Source organism: Mus musculus, chromosome X (genome assembly GCF_000001635.26).
Source record: "Mus musculus strain C57BL/6J chromosome X, GRCm38.p6 C57BL/6J".
NCBI classification, from domain to species: Eukaryota; Metazoa; Chordata; class Mammalia; order Rodentia; family Muridae; genus Mus; species Mus musculus.
The window spans coordinates 129,924,725-129,945,335 of NC_000086.7; the positions used below are offsets into that span (position 1 = coordinate 129,924,725).

General features: G+C 34.8%; 1 protein-coding gene across 4 annotated transcripts in view; it reads left to right on the plus strand.

Moving 5' to 3' along the window:
* Nucleotides 1-20,611, plus strand: part of Diaph2 (diaphanous related formin 2) — a 716,167-nt gene that overhangs the window by 175,057 nt on the left and 520,499 nt on the right. For all 4 annotated transcript variants that reach the window (XM_006528581.4, XM_006528582.4, XM_030251385.1 and 1 more), the window contains 4 exons: nucleotides 14,521-14,595; nucleotides 14,679-14,748; nucleotides 18,175-18,311; nucleotides 19,119-19,227. In XM_006528581.4, the coding sequence (XP_006528644.1) occupies nucleotides 14,521-14,595; nucleotides 14,679-14,748; nucleotides 18,175-18,311; nucleotides 19,119-19,227 (391 nt within the window). The remainder of the gene's footprint in view (nucleotides 1-14,520; nucleotides 14,596-14,678; nucleotides 14,749-18,174; nucleotides 18,312-19,118; nucleotides 19,228-20,611) is intronic.

A 20,611-nucleotide genomic window follows, 5' to 3' on the forward strand; every position in this document is an offset into this window, starting at 1 on the left:
GCTGGCGAATGCAATGGTGTCTGCATTTGGAGGCTGATTATGGGATGGATCCCCAGGTGTGGCAGTCTCTAGGTGGTCCATCCTTTCATCTCAGCTCCAAACTTTGTCTCTGTAACTCCTTCCATGGGTGTTTTGTTCCCAATTCTAAGAGGGGGCAAAGTGACCACACTTTGGTCTTCCTTCTTCTTGAGTTTCATGTGTTTTGCAACTCGTATCTTGGGTATCCTAATTTTCTGGGCTAATATCCACTTATCAGTGAGTACATATCATGTGAGTTCTTTTGTGATTGGGTTACCTCACTCAGGATGATACCCTCCAGGTCCATCCATTTACCTAGGTATTTCATGAATTCATTCTTTTTTTTTCTTTCTGGGATTAAACATTTTAACTATTATTTTTTTTAATTAGGTATTTTCCTCGTTTACATTTTCAATGCTATCCCAAAAGTCCCCCATACCCACCCACCCCCAATCCCCTACCCACCCACTCCCCCTTTTTGGCCCTGGCGTTCCCCTGTACTGGGGCATATAAAGTTTGCAAGTCCAATGAGCCTCACTTTGCAGTGATGGCCGACTTGGCCATCTTTTGATACATAGAATTCATTCTTTTCAATAGCTGAGTAGTACTCCATTGTGTAAATGTACTACATTTTCTGTATCCATTCCTCTGTTGAAGGACATCTGGGTTCTTTCCAGCTTCTGGCTATTATAAATAAGGCTTCTATGAACATAGTGGAGCATGTGTTCTTATTACCAGTTGGAACATCTTCTGGATATATGCACAGGAGAGGTATTGCGGGATCCTCCAGTAGTACTATGTCCAATTTTCTGAGGAACCGCCAGACTGATTTCCAGAGTGGTTGTACAAGCTTGCAATCCTACCAACAATGGAGAAGTGTTCTCTTTCTCCACATCCTCGCCAGTATCTGCTGTCACCTGAAATTTTGATCTTTGCCATTCTAACTGGTGTGAGGTGGAATCTCAGGGTTGTTTTGATTTGCATTTCCCTGATGATTAAGGATGCTGAACATTTTTTCATGTGCTTCTCAGCCATTCGGTATTCCTCAGGTGAGAATTCTTTGTTTAGCTCTGAGTCCAGCTTTCTCTGTGATCCTTTGCTTGTGGGCTCCTGTGAACCTGAGATTCTAGGTGTGTCAGAGTTCTTGGCAGTAAAGTTCCTCTGAGACCCTGAAATGTTGGTGTGACCAGCTCCTTTTATCCTATGATCCTGTTGTCAAAGATCCTGGGCGTGGTTCAGTGCCTGGAAGTGATGTCTCCTTTGAATAGGGTGGAGCTGTCTGGTCAGTGGTCCTAAGATTGCATGGAGGTGGAGAGTCCTCTAGGAACCTTGGGGGTTGTCTGCCGACTCTGGGCCCAAGGTGACCTGATGCTGGTGCCAACTGGAAGGGACTTGTCACCCTGGTCAGGCCAGGTTTTCTCACTATTCTTTTTTGTTGAACATTGGAAATCATTTATCATATTGTCTGCTAGTTGAATGTATTGTTTTGGAATTATTAGCAAGTAATAGTAATTCACATGTTGATTCCACTATTCACTCTCACGACATTTTTTTTTCCTTCCAAATGAACCTAGTTGTCAAAAATATACAGTTGTAGAATATTTGATTTTGAACAGCAAGAACCAGTTCTATAAAGATTAAAATTTCAGTCCCGTGACTATACATTTTTGAGGAAGCACTATGAAGGCTACTAGATAAATATGAATTAACAAACAGTTCTCTTAGGATTCAAGGGACATGTTAGTTGCATACTGTGAGTGTTCATATTATATGCATGATGCTGGACTTTTCAGTTTGTGAGATTACAACAGACTTGAAATTACATGAAATTATTTAACTGTTATATTTAATTCTAATCCTTGAACTATCTTTCAATTTGGAAAGTTCATTTTTCCCATCATAGTTTTAAATCTGAGCCCTGTGTGTATGATCTGGAATCATCTTTGACAGTATACTTCATCTTTTTTTTTATTAATCATTTTATTTGTTTCCCGATCAATGTTATCCCCCTACCTCGTCTACCCTCCGTGTGCCTCCCACTGCATGCCCCTCCCCTTTGTTTCTAAGAGAGTACTTCATCTTATTCGCCCTTCTTTTCATTTTTGATCAGTCACAGAGCTTTTTCATTTCATTGTTGAACTTTGGTACAGACCTTGGTCCTTTTTGAAAGAGACATTGACAAAGGAAGAGGCTGGTCATACAAAAACAAGAGGTCAGTGCATTTGTGGAAATTTCAGTTTAATCACTGTAAGTAAAGCAAACCATAAAGAGAAAATGAAGTAAGGAAGTTTAGCTGAAAGTGATGGGATATGGTAGCCTGCAACTTTCTTGATGGTAAAGCCATCTGATAGGCCAAACAAGGACTGTTAGTTCCATCCTAAAAGCCAGTACTACACATTCTCCAGACACTTAATGCATTCTCTATCAGAACACATATCAATGAGTACTATAGTTTTCAAAGTTATTTTAAAATATTTATATTTAAGTTTCTGTGTTTTGATAATCCCATGCGGTAAGAAATAAAAGTAGGTTTTATTTTAGGTGTTTTATTTTGTTATGTGGATGGTGGATGGGATAAACAGGATCCCTTTATGATCCTCCTGCTGTATATATAAATTACAGTGTATAGAATACTATGCAACAAAAAGTCTATATTTAGGTATCTCTACTGTTTTTTTTATTGTATGATAGAACAAAAAAATAAATATAAAGAAGAAGCCTTACAGATTTTGATTTATGCATCTAAGGTATAATTTACATTTTGAAATGAAAACAACTTGAAAAATTAATATCCCCTAATTGTTTTGGGGATAATACTAGGAATTAAACATTATATATTGATTTATATTGGCTGTCTGACCTCCCATTCTCCTTCTCTTTCTCCCTCCCTTACTTTTGAGACAGAATCAAACCTAATTGTCTATATTGTGTTTGACTTGATTCCATGTTCTAACCCAGGCTGACCTTGAACTTGTGATCTTTTGGATTCAACCTGAGTGGCATGGATTTTAGGTTTCTTGCAGGAGGCCTGGCTTAATTGATGATTTTTTACATTAGTTGTTGATAATGAGCTTGAATAGGAGGAAGCTAGCAATTGAAATATGCTAGATTCTGATTGTTTTTGCTATTTGATAAGGATATGAGAAATGTATATTTGACAAGGATACGAGAAATGTATGTCTATGATAGACAGGTATATGAATAAGTCATGTGGGTACTATAAATATGTACAGTTTTCAACACTTAAAATACAATGAATAAAAAATTATTTAACCATATGCATTCAGACAAAAATATAGAATCTCCAGTTTACCCCCCAGTTTTAAGTAGATATATTTAAAATAAAACATAAAGATTAACACAGAAAAAACCAGAACTTCCTACCTTTAAAAATCATGTTCTCAGTAAACAACATTTACATATGAAAATTCAGTCCACAGAGAACACCCAAAGAAATGGTTCTTTTAAGACCATTATCTATGTGTAGATATCCTGTGCTAAAAATATCTGTGAACATTAAATTTGTTTGATCTTTGTCTACATAGCAATCATCATCTATAATGAGTTGTTAATTGCATGGTTTTCACATTGTACCTGATAGGTGAGAAAAAAGGTTGCAGTTCTGTTCTGTATTCATCAAAGAGCAATTGTCCTTCAACTTTCCTTACCCTTCTTAAATTGCGAGAAACTTCTTTTACCACTTGTTTATTGCCCAGAAAAATCAGATAGCAAAATACACAAATTGGGTTAGGAAAAGGAGTTTGAGCCTGAGTTTTATGCTAATGATATTGTTTTTCACGAATTGCATTCAAGGACTTCTTTTCTTTATGACAGATAAACTCTATCAGCTCTGTTTTCATTTTCAGGATTTTCAGATTAGGAATCTGATTTCTTGGAATAAATTTATTTTAATATAATTCAATGGAATCAACAGAAATTGGATGTCCTGTGGAGTACATGATAGAATTTTAGCTATATTACTTAGCTTAAGAGAATAAACCAATACATTTTTTTTTCCTGTGGAAGTTAACATTTTATTGTAAATTTGAATGGTTATGTCACTAAGTTATCAGATTTAGCAGCTGTCCTAAAATAATTATAGTTATAATTTCAGACATATTAAGATGTAAAGTATGACTGATTTTGGCTTGAATATGTGGAATGCATTTCATTCTTGCTTCTCTCCTATTTACTGTAGAGTGATGAGTTTTTTTTTTTCCTTTTTGTTCACACTGTACATCATTTATCCCATTATAGAATATGACTTTGTATTATGCTTTTATAACAACTTTAAAGGCAGGAGTGGAGGAGAATATTCCTCACTGCTTAGCCTGTTGATATTTAAAATAGATACAGTTAAAGCTATTTCCTTGACTATCTCAAGAGTAATTTAGGCAGTATAAGAAATTGATTTTAATAAATAGGAACGTGTTTTCTGAGAAAAAAATTATAGTTAAACTTGTTTTGTAAGGAGCTATTTTTGTGTAACTTGAGGTAGTACAGCAGTGCAGCATCTTCTTATAACAGTGTGGAAAAGAAATTTGTTTTTATATAATATTATCATCCTTAAACGAGGCATATTTTCTCCTCTTGAAAGTGTATCAATCACATCAGACATAGCAGGATCTTGCTAGTGAACTTGATGGAGAGAATGAATGCAGACACAGAGAAAGATGGCATGTCTTCTTTGGGAATTTCTATGGAAATTGTAATCTATTACAGCACTGAAGTCAAAACCTCTGAGACTCAAATCTGGAAATTGACACATTCAACCTTTTTGTGAATCAGTCCAAATAAAGTTTTCAGCAAGTGTCAGCTTCAAAGCTTATGCACAAATGTCTGGAAATGCCAGCACTGTATCAAATAGTCATATTATAATTGCTCAGGTACAGTTCATGCATTAAACTATGAAAATGAATCTTCTCACGGAATTCAAATATCTAGTACTATTTTGTTGTTTTATATAGACAAAATGGGTATATATCATTCTTTATATTTTATTTAAACTCTGTCAGATCATACATATATTTCCATTGTATTCTTTTTTTTTTTTTGGTTTTTTGAGATAGGGTTTCTCTATATAGCCCGGGCTGTCCTGGAACTCACCTTGTAGACTAGGCTGGCCTCGAACAAAGAAATCCGCCTGTCTCTGCCTCCCAATTGCTGCTGGGATTAATGGCGTGCGCCACCATGCCTGGCTCTTTTTTTTTTTTTTTAACTTTAACATTTTTTTGATGGATGTATATTTTGATAGGAGGGCAATCATGAAGCTAATTTACCTGAATAGAACATTCTTTAAAAATGGTGAAACAATGAAACAATAGTATTAAAATTAGATGGTTTTGTCTAAAACTTACAAAAAGTTCACACTTACAATGTTGTTCTAACTCTCTTGAACAGCTTGAATTATTTGTTTCATGTGCTGTAATGGTTGCCCACTTTCTGAATTCCCCAGAAAAGTTAGAAGTATCAGTGTAGAACTTTCTAATTTTACCTTGATTTCTTTTGAAAGGTTGCTAGAAATCTAGAGAATTTAATCAAATTGAACATTTGATCACTGTTTCCTTTTATATTTGTGTATTTATCTAATAGACTCCTCTTTTCAGCAAATATTAAGGCTATATTTCCCTTAAATGCAATGGGCTAATTCAAAACATAAATATATATATTTTTGGATAAAATATTAAGGTTTCATGAAACTGAAAGATTTTTTTTTTCTCGGAGATCTTGATGCTTTAGCCTTGGAGAACATAATGTAGAAGAATCTTGCTTTCTTTTTTCTTTTTCTTTTTTTCTTTTTTTTTTTTTTTTTTTTTTTTTTTGGTTTTTCGAGACAAGGTTTCTCTGTATAGCCCTGGCTGTCCTGGAACTCACTCTGTAGACCAGGCTGACCTCGAACTCAGCAATCTGCCTGCCTTTGCCTCCCAAGTGCTGGGATTAAAGGCGTGAGCCACCACTCCCCAGCTAGAATCTTGCTTTCTTTTGGATTTAGTGTCAAATGAAATTTTTTCCTACTACGTAATATTTCCTTTCCTTTGATCATGTCAATCAGTATCAAGCAAGACCTTCTAAAATAATGACATCTGAAATTCAGAAAACTTGGAGCTAATTTTTACTTTAAGTTTCAATATATGTCATTTAAAAAATAAATATTTTATTACTTTTTGATAATTTTATACATTATATATTTTTTATTCACCCTATCTCCTTCCAGATCTACTTTTAATTTCTATACACACCCAACTATGTCTTCATTGTTTTATTTAAATCACTGAGTCTAATTTGTGTGTGTATATACTCTTGGGTGTGTAGCCATCCATTGGAACACAGTCAATATGCCAGTGGCTGTATCATTAAATAAAACAAAGAAAGAAAGAAAAAGAACTACTCTTTTCCAGGCAGGTATCAATTATCAATAGCCCTCCAGCTCCAGGAGGTGAACTTCATGCCTGCATCCCCCACTCTATGCAGTGATTTTTTTTGTCTATCTTGAGATAGAATAAGTCCCAGCTGTTGTAGTTCATATGTGTAGCTGCTATACTGTGTCTTGAAAACACCATTTCATTGTAGTAATCTGCTGCCTCTGACACTTAAATTTTTCCAACTCCTTTTCTGAGATGATTATCTTTGAGCTTTGAGAGGAAAGGTTGTGATATAGATGTTATAGTTAGGAATAAGCATGCTATAGTCTTATATTCCTTGCCACTTAACAAGTTATAGTTCATATAGTTATGTGTTAATCATGTACTGCAAAATGAAACTTCACTGAAGAACCTTGAGAGATGCATTTATTTGAGTATAAGAATTTCATTGCGCGTTGGTTTAATAGTAAGTCCATTTAGCAGGCTAATACAAGTAGGTTCTCCTCTAGGTCCTAAATGACCCATCTAGTTACAGGTTCTTGATCCTGATAATGGTGCCATTTGCGCCATGCATATTGAAGATTCAGCCTCAAATCCACTCATGACATTCATACGATTTTGTACTACTATTTTGCCAGAGTGGTGGTTATAATAGCTTCAGTGTTCACAGACTTTTGTAGTATGTATAGCAACGTCCAGGACTTTGAAAGCTAGCTAGTAGTAGTGAAGTTTCTAGATGAATAACAGTTTGACTTCTCTGTGCTCAATGGCTCAAAAATATGGTGTCTTGTCCTTGATTTTAGTGAGATTGATTTTAGTTTCTCTGTATTTAATTTGGTGTTGACTGTTGGTTGGCTATATATTGCTTTTATTATGTTTAGCTATGTGCCAGGTATTCCTAATCTCTCCAAGACTTTTAACGTGGATGGGTATGGTAGTTTTTCCAAGGCTTTTTCAGCATCTAATGAAATGATCATGCATGTTTTTCCCTTGAGTTCGTTTATATAGTTTATTACGTTTATGGATTTTCATACATTAAACCATTCCTGTATTCCTGGGATGAAGCCTACTTGATCATGGTGAATGATGATTTTGATGTGTTCTTGGATTTGGTTTGAGAGACTTTTATTGAATATTTTGCATTGTATTCATAAGTGAAATTGGCCTGAAGCTCTCTTTCTTTGTTGGATCTTTTTGTGGCTTAAATATCGGAGTAACTGTGGCTTCACAGAATGAATTAGAAAGTTTTCCTTCTGTTTGTATTTTGTGGAAAATTAGAGGAGTTTGGCATTAGCTCTTCTTTGAAGGTCTGTTAGAATTCTGCACTAAAACAATCTGGCCCTGGGCTTATTTTGGTTGAGAGTCTTTAATGAATATTTCTATTTCCTAAGGGGTTATGAGACTTTATATAGTTTACCTGATCTTGATTTAATTTTGGTATGTGGTATCTGTCTAGAAAATCGAGGTTCTCTAGTTTTGGAGAGTTGAGACTTTTGTGGTTGGTTCTGATGAATTTTTGAATTTACTAAGTTTCTCCTATGTATTCATTTTCATTTCTGATTTTGTTAATTTGGATACTGTCTTTGTGTTCTTTTGATAGGTTTTTTTTTTAAAGGTTTTATCTATCTTGTTGATTTTCTCAAAGAACCAGCTCTCATATTGTTCTCTTTGTTTCTAATTGGTTGATTTCAGCCAAGACTTTGTCTAGGTCTGGACTATAGAAGCCGAAGAACAATCAAAGGTTTGGGTTTTAATATTTTAGAAAAATAAATATTAACTCCGTCTGCCTATCTTATATATTTGTTTTTCCATTTTGTGGTTACAAATTGTATGTAGGTACTGTTCTCAATCCTGCATTAAGAGAACATGAAAAACAAATTTCAGCCTGGTGTTGGTGTTGATAATATGTAACCTAGTTTCTTATGAGTTTCCAGCAGGAGGAATGCAGTTTCATAGAATACAAAAGCAACAATGTGAGATCTACACATGCACACATACTCACACACACACACACACACACACACACACACACACACACACCTAAATCTGTGTTTATTCTCCTGTAAAATTCAGGCATTTTAACCCATCACTGGCATGGCTCACAAAGTATACCCCATTGATGGATTGATGGATGAAATGGTGTTCTCTTAATTGTTGAATAAGCATTGTGAATGCCAATGCCATTAACATATATTTTCTTCTTCTTCATTCTTCCTGAATAGCTTTCTTGCTCAAATTTTTAGTGGTAATTTCAGATAGACTCTGGATCTCTTTCTTTAGCAGTACTTCAGTGATTTCTTATAAGACTCAGGACATTAAAAATCTATAATAACATGGATTGTAATGTAGTCTATATAAATATATGAACTAGACTGTAAATAAAGAAGGCATTTATTCTGTGTTTGTAGGTATAAACTCAGTGTACTTTTGTAGCAATCATGAAATCTTCAGTGAGGTATTGGAAAAACTGTTAGGTAAATGTTATATAAAAATATGTAGTGGTTCTGTTGAGTAGAATCTGTTAAATTACACATCACTTGTGTTAATTGTGACTGAGTAAAAAAGAAAGGAAAAAAATCTGATTATAGATGATTATGGAAGTTACCAAATAGCATTCTTCGTATTTTTTCCTTTTGTATTATTCTCTGCTTTTGTGTCCCTTACATCTTTGTCATCTACAGTGAATTGGAACTTATATTCAGGATGAGATAATATGGGGTCATTTATTTCTTAAAGTGCATTCCCCAAGTTAGATTTTATATACCATTATCAAATGTATTATTATAGTTTTATATGCCTCAATTACTATTCTATAAGTGTTGCAATTGATATACTTTATAAAGCTTGTGTCATCAGCTTGACTTCTATCCTAGTTTTGTATCCTCTGGTAGTAAGGTTGTTTTTGGTTGTGGGGACAGTGTATACCATAGTCTAGAGTTGTTCTCAGCCCATGTCTCACTTCCAAAAGAGTGCCCGTACTTCATAAAGAAAAAAAACCCTTTTCTATGCCAGTGATTTTAAAATTTACCAAGCACTACAGTCACTTTTAATCACATTCAAGCATACTTGGCTGCCATCTCATCTCCCCTGGGGATTGATTCTATAGTTCTGTGTATGGCCCCACAATTTGAATTATTAGCACATTCACAATGATATTGATGGTGCTGGTTTGAGGTACATAATTAGAGCAACACTTAGTTTGGGTGTTATCGTTTTTTAACAAACAAACGCCCAGTCTTGAAACTTGGCCAACATTTGTTTTAATTAAAGCTGTTTCATCCTGCCTTTTTTTTTTTTTTTGTCTTTACATGGTTTTGTTGCATATGCCTACCTACCTAGTGCTACGAATGTCAGAGAGAATACAGCAAGAAGCTGTACATTGCTTGATGTCCGAGAGAGAAATGGAGTTGGCAAGAAAAAGAGGGGAGGGGGGATATTTATTGAATTCCTGAGTATAATCAGGGTTCACTGTGTTTAGTTCAGACCCCTACCACCAATCTTCATGGGGTCCTTTTCTACTGTGAAAACTGCAGTCTCTATGTAGGTTACTCTTCCATTATCCAGATGCATTCTCAGCTCAGACTTCTTACTTCCTAATTTGTAATAAGTAAACTTGTCCTTTTACCCTTAAGTTTCAGATTATGTATGTATGTATGTATGTATGTATGTATGTATGTATTTAACACTCGAGATTTTTTATCTCATCCATTCCACCCTCTGACTGTTCCACATCCCAAACCTCATCCCAGTCCCCTGTCTCCATGAGGATGTCCCCACCCCCTCCCTTCACCCCACCAGACCTCTAAACTCCTTGGGGCCTCCAGTCTCTTGAGGGTTAGTTGCAGCATCTCTGACTAAACCCAGACCAGGCAGTCCTTTGCTGTTGGGGGCTTCATATCAGCTGGTGTATGCTGCCTGGTTAGTGGTCCAGTGCATGAGAGATCTTGGGAGTCCAGGTTAGTTGAGACTGCTGGTCCTCCTACAGGGTAGCCCTTCTCCTCTCTTTCTTCCAGCTTTTCCATAATTCAACCACAGGGGTCAGTAGCTTCTGTTAGTTGGGTGTAAATATCTGCATCTGACACTTTCAGTTGCTTGTTGGGCCTTTCGGAGGGTAGTAATGATAGGTCTTTTTTTTTTTTTTTTTTTTTTTTTTTGAGCGCTTCATAGCCTAAGTAATAGTGTCAGGCCTTGGGGCCTCCCCTTGAGCTGGATTCCACTTTGGGCCTGTCATTGGACCTTCTTTTCCTCGGGTTCTTCTCCATGTCCATCCCTGTAATTCTTTCAGACAGGAACAATTATGGGTCAGAGTTTTGACTGTGGGATGGCAACCCCATCCCTCGCTTGATGCCCTGACTTTCTTCTGGAGGTGGGTTCTGTAAGTTCTCTCTCACCACTATAGGGAATTTCATCTAAGGTCTCTCTCCCTTTGATTCCTGAGAGTCTCTCACCTCCCAAGTCTCTGGTACATTCTGGAAGGTCGTCCTACCTCCTACCTCTTGAGGTTGCCTCTTTCCATTCTTTCTGCTCGCCCTTAGGGCTTCAGGCCTTTTCCCCCACCCAATACCATATCAGGTTCCCCTCTTCTCCTGCTTGTCTACTTTCCCTCCCAGGTGCCTCCCTCTCTTCCCCCTTGTGATTGCTTTCTTCTCCCTTCCAATTGAGATTGAGGCATCCCCATTTGGACCCTTCAGCTTGATGACCTTTTGAGTTCTGTGGACTATATCTTGGGTGTTCTGTACTTTTTTTTTTTTTTTTTTTTTTTTTTGCTAATATCCACTTATTAGTGAGTACATACCATGCATGTCCTCTTGGGTCTGAGTTACCTCACTTAGGATGGTATTTTCTACTTCCATCCATTTGACTGCAAACTCAGGATGTCTTCATTCCTAATAGCTGAGTAGTATTGCGTTGTGTAAATGAACCCCATTTAAAAAATAACAATAATCTTTTAAAATAACAATAATTTTCATTGAATGAATCCAAAATGCTCTTAACCATCTGTTTTTAGGTAGTCTGGCATTTGTGGGTGACTGATTTCAAATGAATAAATAGAAATCATTCTCTTTTGTCATACACTTTCCCAGATGAAGAAATAATCTTGATAATTTAATAGTGCTGGGTATAAAGGAAACATGAGTAATATTTATAATCAAATATAATTTCTAAGCATTAAATTTAAAGAACTCCATGATTTTTTTTCCTTCTCAAATGTCAAAGCAGATACTGAAGGCTGTAAATACAGGTTTGGTTAGACTCCTATGATATGAAGGTTGCTCCATGCTATTTTTCTATGATCATATTTATAGATTTCTCTCTCGGATAGATTCAATACTGCACATTATATTTAGAACTGATATCCCTTTATCATTGTACCACTAAGTCACTGATTATTTTTCACTGAATCATTGTGAAAATAGCTCATTGCTTTGGATGACTACATGCCGAAAACGAATAGTAGCTCACTGCCAGTTATAGTGACAGTACCATACTGAATTCTTCTTTCATTATGGAAATAAAAGCTATATTCATTTAAAATGACTTTCCATACAATTGAGGATGTGACTGGTTCTAATTATCGGCTGTTTTAAAGTATACCTTCTTCAATAATCTGATGACTCTCACTGATAATCTGATTAAAATATTTTTTTTGCTATGTTGATATGAGGTGGACATGTTTTCCATTAATTTTGTATTTCTTTGCTATTATACCATGATGAAGGCAAAAGATAGGAAAGAAATATTTATTGGGGCCCTACAGTTTCAGAGGGATATAATTCATCACTGTGGGAGGCTAGCAACCGTGGTGCTGGAGCAGTAGCTGGGAGGTTACATCCTGATTCAGATCCTGAAGCACAGATAGCTAATTGGGAATTTTGTGAGCATTTGAAATCCCAAAGCCTGCCCCACTGTGACAGTCCTAAGCCAGCAAGCCACATCACCTCATCCTTCCCAAATGGTTCTATTAATGAAGGACCAAATTATTCAAATATATGAGCCTATGGGAGCCAGGCTTATTCACCACCAGAGGAAGTTTAAATACTATGGAATACATAAACACATGGTTTTAATATATGGAGTATCTGTGGCATACATGACCTCAGTGGTATAGTGCTTGCATGGTTTCTGTGAGGGTTTGTATTCTCTGCTTATTGTTGCAACATTTATATATGTATGTAGGTAGTATAAATTCTAATGACTATTTTACAACCTTCTGTGTACTTATTTAACTTTGTGAAACATGATTGCCTATTCTTTTAATCCAAATTGGTTCTAAATTTAAATTAGTAAATATTTATTGTTTACAAATATGTCATATATTATATGTAAGCTAGAAATATCTGAGAAAATATAGTATATTTAGGAGATTTAAAATACAAATGAAATGACAAGGTATATAATAAAAGCCATGACAGACATTAAGTGATAAGATTATAGAGAGAACTGTATCTTGGGTATTCTGGGCCCCCGAGATCTCTCAAACATTGGACCACCAACCAGGCAGCATACACCAGCTGATATGAGGCCCCCAACACATAAAGAGCAGAGGACTGCTGGGTCTCAGCTCAATCAGGGATGACCCATCTAACCGCAAGAGACTGTAGGCCCCAGGGTGTTTAGAGGTCATGTGGAGTGGGGTATGTGGGTGGAGACATCCTCGTGGAGATAGGGCGTTGGGTAGGAGGAATGGGATGTGGAACAGTTTGAGGGTGGACTGGGGGGGGGGGATGAAATCTGGAGTGTAAATTAATAAATAAGTAAAAAACAAAAACAACAACAACAAAAAGATTATAGAGAGATTTCTTAAAGAATTACCCAAAGATTTCCAGGGTATGCAGAGATCACTAATGGTTAAAAATAGTCATTTGATACTTGGAGGCCTCAAGAGATGATATTGTGGTTTTCTTCTTAGAAGAAAGAATAAATAAACAGAGAAAGTTCTGAGAGAAGTCTTGCAATGACCATTTGTCTGATTCCATTGCAAATGTGCTATAAAACCTAAGCCTGGAAAGATAGGTTAGACTCTGAGAATGTCAGGATAAGGGATCATTGAGGCAATTTCAGTGGATATTGGGACTGAAGAATGTTGTGAGTGTTCAGTCAGATATCTTAAACGTAAAATTAATAAAAGAAATCAAAATATAGCTACATAGATCACCCCTGGAATTTTTCAGCCATGTTAAGATAAGCTAATATAGTGTTAAAATAGGTTTTAGCATAAACCGTGAAAGGGACAGAGGGGCATTTAGAGGAAGCATGGTAGAAGTTGAAACATTCGTAACTAGATACCCAGTGGTTTAGTGTTTTCACATAAGTGATGTGTAATCTTCTGCTGTTTTTTCAACCTAACTAATACATTCCTTCCTACAGAGTTGATGGAACATTCCAAACACAGTGTTTAACATCTTAGCAATCAGTTTTCTGATTACTCATTACAGTTCTATCTATCTTCAGTGTTTTTTTCAGGTAGCATCTTATCATCGAATCTATTCCTGGCCACATAGTAGATAACAACATCTTGCCCTTTCAGTTGTTTAACAAAAGTTGTTTGTCTTCATTGCTCCAATGCACTAATGTTTATATAAATTGTTACTTATTCATTATCTATCTCTCTATTTGTAGGTAGTAGGTTACAAGAGGGTAAGGGCTTAGTTATGTTGCCCATTATACCTATGTTGCATACATACTTGGTACCTCATAGATACTCTGCACCTGTTTATGAAGTGACCAGAATAAATGAAAAGGTGAAAGAGAATGGCAGGTCAAACAATTAAGCCAGTATTTCAAGTCTGAGGGAATCAAAGGGTAATGGTGTTATTAAGGGAATATTGAAGAGTGGAGGAGGAGTTGATTTGTGAAAACAGAAATAGTGCGAGATAAATTTAGCTCATAAATTCTGACTTAAGTATGTGAAGCTGGTGCAATATCTTATGCAGTGCAGTATAGGCACGAGGAAACCATGAAGCAAGGTTTGGGATTTAGATGAGGATGTCAGGGTCATGTGCAGAGTCTAGCCTTTTATCACAGAGGAAAAAGATAAGAGCAGGAAGGCAGGATATCATATTTGAAAACCGAAATTTTATTTTTCAATATCTAATATGCTAAGCATGGAAGTGACTTATATATTCTTTTTAATTCTTAGCTGGGTCAACAACTTTGGCTATGAAGGACTTGGAGTCTTACTGGATGTGCTGGAGAAGCTTCTGGACAAAAAACAGTAAGAATAAACATGTAAAACCTTTCACACAGGGAGAAAAGGACATGAAACCTAGTATGACTTATTTTTTATTACCTATTTAGGCAAGAAAATATCGACAAGAAGAATCAGTACAAAGTCATTCAGTGCCTGAAAGCATTTATGAATAATAAGGTAAATGCCATTTACTTCTCCCTCTGCTACAAAAGGGGGCTCTTGCTTGACACTATGTAAGTAAGCAACAAAAAAAATAGTGGGTACTTATTCTACTTTCAGTAATATGTTTATAATGCAGATTACCCGAGATTTTCTTTAATGGGCTTTCAAGGTGTATTTTGCTTCACATAAAATTTCAGGTGTATTTTTTAATTATGTCAACAGTATTAGGTTAGCTCTCATATTAGATGATATATTTTTCCTTTCATGATTATGAAGTTTTCTTTATTTTAAAAGATTTATTTTTGGTTTGATCCTAGCCTTTAACAGCTGAGCCATAATCCATAGACTGAGAGAAATTAGGCAAAGAGAAGGTCTCTAGGTTGGGTTGTGGTATCTCCCTTGGAAGGGTAAATAGTATAACTCATTTTCATAAAAATGCCTAAAGCAGATAAACTACAATAAAGATATTTAGTTAACAGTGTTCAAAAGCAACAAAGTTATAAAGTGTTTTCCAGTATCATGTTTATATTACCATTATGGGATATCTCATATTTCTAACACATTCATTTCTGAATAAACATGCCAAAGTTTGTTACTCTCAGGGAGAGGTTGCAGGCTGGAACAATCCCTTTGTTTTCATTACGTGTTATTTTTATTTGGTTTGCTTATTATAGTCTACAGTTACTCACTTCTCTTTCTATCACACCAGGATGGCTTTGAAACTTAAATAAAAATGCCATGGTGAATAAACTAAAAAAAAAAAGATTTATTTATGTGTATGCGTTGCTAGATAAATTTACATACAGCATGTGCTTGCAGATACCCATTGAGGTTGTAAAAAATCAGATTCCCTAGAACTCAAGTTAAAGGCTTGAGCTGCTTAAGGTGGGTACTAGGAATTGAACCTGTGTTCTTTATAAGAGCAATGTGTACTCTTAACTGCTGTAGGATCTCTTAATCCCAAGTACTACGAAAATTTAAATGTCATAATTTCCATATAGATAACAAAATTGTATTATATACATATGGAAATTTCAAGGGTAGGGATAAGTTTCATCTAGCTTTCTGAGAGTGTTATGAGACTGAGATGTATTTTGGTGTTGAATCACTTTCAGTTGTTTATTATGCATAAAAGAAATCTATGGAGGATAGAATGAATTTTTATGTATGTATAACATTTTTTGTATTATACAATATTGTGGAAACATACAGATAAAACAACTGACTAATCAGTTTGCTTAATTACATAATGTCCTTTAGATGATATTTTAATAATCTCAAAGTACTTAATGCAACACTAATTATAACAATGACCAGAAACTTACTAAATGTAAAGTATAACTATTAGAAATCAATGCAATAATATTGTATATTTAAGCAATATATAAAAACACTCTTTCTTTGTCTTGTGTGATTATATATTACTGTCTGTATCACATGCCTATATTAACCAGCAAATAATATTATTGGTACATGCAGTATGGAATGAGATTGTTAATGAAATCCTTCATCACCTCACTTGTACTGATATTTTTTACATTGAATTATGTATAGGTATGTTGCACAGATACATGTGTGTGAAGGTCAAAGTATAACTTGAGGGAGTCACTTCTCTTTTTGCACCATGTGGGTCCCAGGGATCAAGCTTCAGTTGTCAGGCATTTTATTGAGTACCTTCATCTCCTGAGCCATCTCACTGACCCATCTGGAAATTTCTAATAGTGACTCCCATCAGTTCTAGTACAGAATTTCTGTACATCTGCGCTTTTGTAATTTAGATCACACATGTCATGGCATCTAATTCCAAACAGCAATGAACTTAACTGAACATTGTTTCTTCAAAGCTCACGAAGAATCTCTTTCTGAACCTAACAAAAGTAGTAAGTTTATAGAAAGAAAACACAGCACCCGAAGTCAGAGATGCAGTTCATGTTTTGCCATTCCTCAGTAGACACAGCCTTTGAAAAATAACTTAGCCTCTGGCTAATCAGTCTTTTCCTCTATAAATTGAGCTATGGGAGCTTTTGTTCTGTATTCTTATTGATTCATGTTGTCAACTATCATAGTTTTATAAGATAACAACTCATTATAATTAGAATAGTGACTATAGAAAGTTATGACAGTAGGATTTTCTATAGAGCCCTATTCCCACAGGTAGTACTCAGATATGCTAAGGCTCACTATTTTTTTTTTTCTTATCTGTTTGGCAGTTTTGAAGAACATGATGATTTAATTTAAATTATTCTAAACAGAAATTTTTGTTACTCTGTGTTTATGAGTTGAAAATATATCTTTGCCACGTGAATAAATGAGTCCTTTAAATTATAAGCATGGGAAACAATCCATACAATAGACCTTCTGAATAGAAAACACACAGTGATATATTCATTTTAAGTTGGAATACATTTTCCAAATCGAGGAAAGTAAATCTCATGTGAAATGACTTAAATGTTATTTTTTTGGTCTTTGAAGTTGAGGTTATTTACATCAGAAACCATTTTACAGTCTGAATGTTCCCTTATTTATTCAGACCCACAGTTACAGTCTTATTAAAAAGTTTAGCCAGGCCAACTTTTCCCATAGAAGTTAAATTAAGAAGCATCATGCTGTTCATATGTTATCTTGTAATAGTTTCCAATGAAATGCAATGTTGCCATGGAGCTGTAAAATGAAACAAACTTTTAATGAGATATCAGAAATATACTTTGTGAGACAAAGGTAAAATACATTAAATTAAGTTACTATAACTTAATATTAACTTTTGTCTTGAAAGTTTACTAATAGGCAGTTGTGAGTGCATGTGTACACATTTGGGGTCATTCCTATAAAATAACTGATACTGATACTTCTCTGCCCATCTTCCTGTGATATGTAAGGAATCCCAAGTGCTATGTCCCTGAGTCCCTGATGCTTGTTACTGCCTAAGAGATGAGGTATATGGTCAAGTTAAATAAGGGAAGCTTCACACTGTATTTGTATTACTTTGACTAACATATAGTATACATGAGAGCTTTTTAGCATTTTGGCTCCTCTGTGTACCTTAATTTTCAATGCAAATATATTGGAAAAGTTAACCCCAAATCCCACACTTTGCTATGGATATGTTATGACATAAAAATGTCTTTACAAAGTATAGTCAATATGTGTTCTATACATTCTTGTTTGTTAAACAAGTATTGTTCCCATATTATCTGAATATTAAAAAAAACTTTCCTGAGGAATAAAAGAAATCATTTTTCTTGAAGCCACAAAAATTCTAAGTTGTACTCATTTCAAATAAAATAGAAAGAATAACTGCATTTGAGGGGAATTTCCATAATTAAATATAGCACTACCCTAAAGATATTGCTTTTTGAATTTTCTTTCATTTTGGGTTTATTTTAAATGAAAACTATATTCCATAGACATTTAAATGAGAGTTCTTTTGTTTGTTTTCTTTAGTTTGGACTACAAAGAATTCTAGGAGACGAGAGAAGCCTTTTACTGTTGGCAAGAGCAATTGACCCGAAACAACAGAATATGATGACTGAAATAGTAAAAATCCTTTCTGCTATTTGCATTGTTGGGGAAGAAAACATGTAAGTATTGATATGTTCTATCTTTTACGTTGAAAAAAAATGACACCTGCAAAATTAGTATTTTTATTTCTTTTTGGTAACTTGAAAAAAATAGTAGATCTTAGAATATTTTTGATTGACATACTTACTTTATATTTATATTTATATTATTTTACATTTCACTCTTTGGATATTGTATATTCCAAACTTGTTAAAGAATTAATTTAAGTGTACACATGGAATTTTGTCCCACTAAAGCCATCATTAGTCAATAGGAAATGTGTTAAAAATTCAAAAAGTTACTTTGGGAAACACAGGGTAGACACACAGGACACACATACACATACATGCACAAGTACATGAACACAGTCAACTCACTGGGTGTTGTAAATTTTTCTAGAATTAGAGTCAATGCTATTAAGTTTTAAGCTATCTCTCCACATCCCAATTTGACTTCTTTAATCGAATCAGCTACATGCTTTTATTTTGTACTGTTGTGCTATTATATTTTATCTTGTATGTTAATATGAAATGAAGTTCCCTATGAAAAAAAAGCACAGTATAATTTGTAGATAAATAGCATGTGTGAAAAAGAGCATGTTAAATAATACATATATTACATAGTTCATAGTTACTCTGCAAGAGGGGTCATTCAAAGCATTGTCTTACTTATTACAAGTATTTGAAAGATTTGTCTATTTAAAAATATGTGAAAATTGCAATGCCCTATAAAATATCAAACACTAATATTAAAATACAGAATGAACTATGATTACATGTATATAAGAAGTATTTCTCATTTCTATTTTCTCTTGTTTTGGTTTACAGTCTAGACAAACTTTTAGGGGGCATCACTGCTGCAGCTGAACTAAATAATAGAGAACGATTTTCACCAATTGTGGAAGGCTTAGAAAATAATGAAGCCTTGCATCTCCAGGTGGGTTTTATTTTCTTATGAATTATTTGAAGAGTTGTTCAACTTTTTGGACTACCTGTTATTACACCACCTTTTAGCTGACATTTATAAAATAGACTATAAAGCACAATTACTTGTGTTAATCCAAGTTTTTTATTTTTCATTTTAAGTCACCTTTATTATGCATTATTATCACTGATACCATAATTTCATATTTATTGGGAAATCAAAGCCTTAGCACTAATGTGGACTAAAGCGCTAATACCTCAATCAGTACTATTATCTGACCAACTTAATAGAGCTTGTAGGCTTTTGTGGAAATGTAACAGAATAGTCAGGTATGGCGGCAAAACATTTAAGCATTCAGTTGTATGGGTCAGAATTTGATATCAAAGTGCTTTTTCTGTTAGTGTATCTACCACTTGATGCTCCATGAAGATCATCACTTAAAGAGATTTTCCTACTGTATTTAATTTTTCACGTCATTTTATAATAAGTACATGTAAAATTTTTCTGCTTGATGTGAAACAAACACCATCGATTTTATTTTTTATTGTGTTATAAAATATTGGCATTGAGCCAGGTGTGGTGGCACACGCCTTTAATCCCAGCACTCGGGAGGCAGAGGCAGGCAGATTACTGAGTTCGAGGCCAGCCTCGTCTACAAAGTGAGTTCCAGGACAGCCATGGCTATACAGAGAAACCCTGCCTCAAAAAATCAAAAAAAAAAAAATATTGGCATCATTTTTTTCACAGTTAGAAACTTTGGCAGAGAGAAAGAGAGACAGACAGAGAGAGAGACAGACAGAGAGACACAGAGAGACAGACACAGAGAGCCTGTGGGATTATAATAATGTTTCTTTGGATATTTTAAAAGTATTTTACTTCTATGATGAGTATGTCGATAAACTTTTTATAGTATGCTTCTTATGCATTTGTGTTTTTAAAATTGAGATTTCCCCGTAGTGTTTTCTAATCTATGACTGAGTTATTCATGTTTTTATGTTTTGTCTCAATGGACTTTCATACTTTGTAAGGAAAGCTCTTTTTGATGTCTTCTCTAATGTTTTGTCCATGTTGCAGTGTTGGCTGTTAGATTTTTTTTTTTTTTTACTGCCAGACACACATATAATAATCTTGAACTTTGCCTCCAAAGATTAGGAAGACTCACACATTTTATTTACAATCTAAGTTTTCATTACATTTGGAATAGTTTCCCATATATGGACAAGTACATTTACATTGTTCAAAAAATCTTGAAATGGAATTTCAGCCACAATTCTGAGTTATCTTCAGTTTACTAACAAGGGAACTGAATTGCAAGCAGGCCACGTAATCAATCCTCTTAGAACCACACATCCCTTATGATTTAGAATGACGGCTTGAACTTATGGCTTTGGGATAT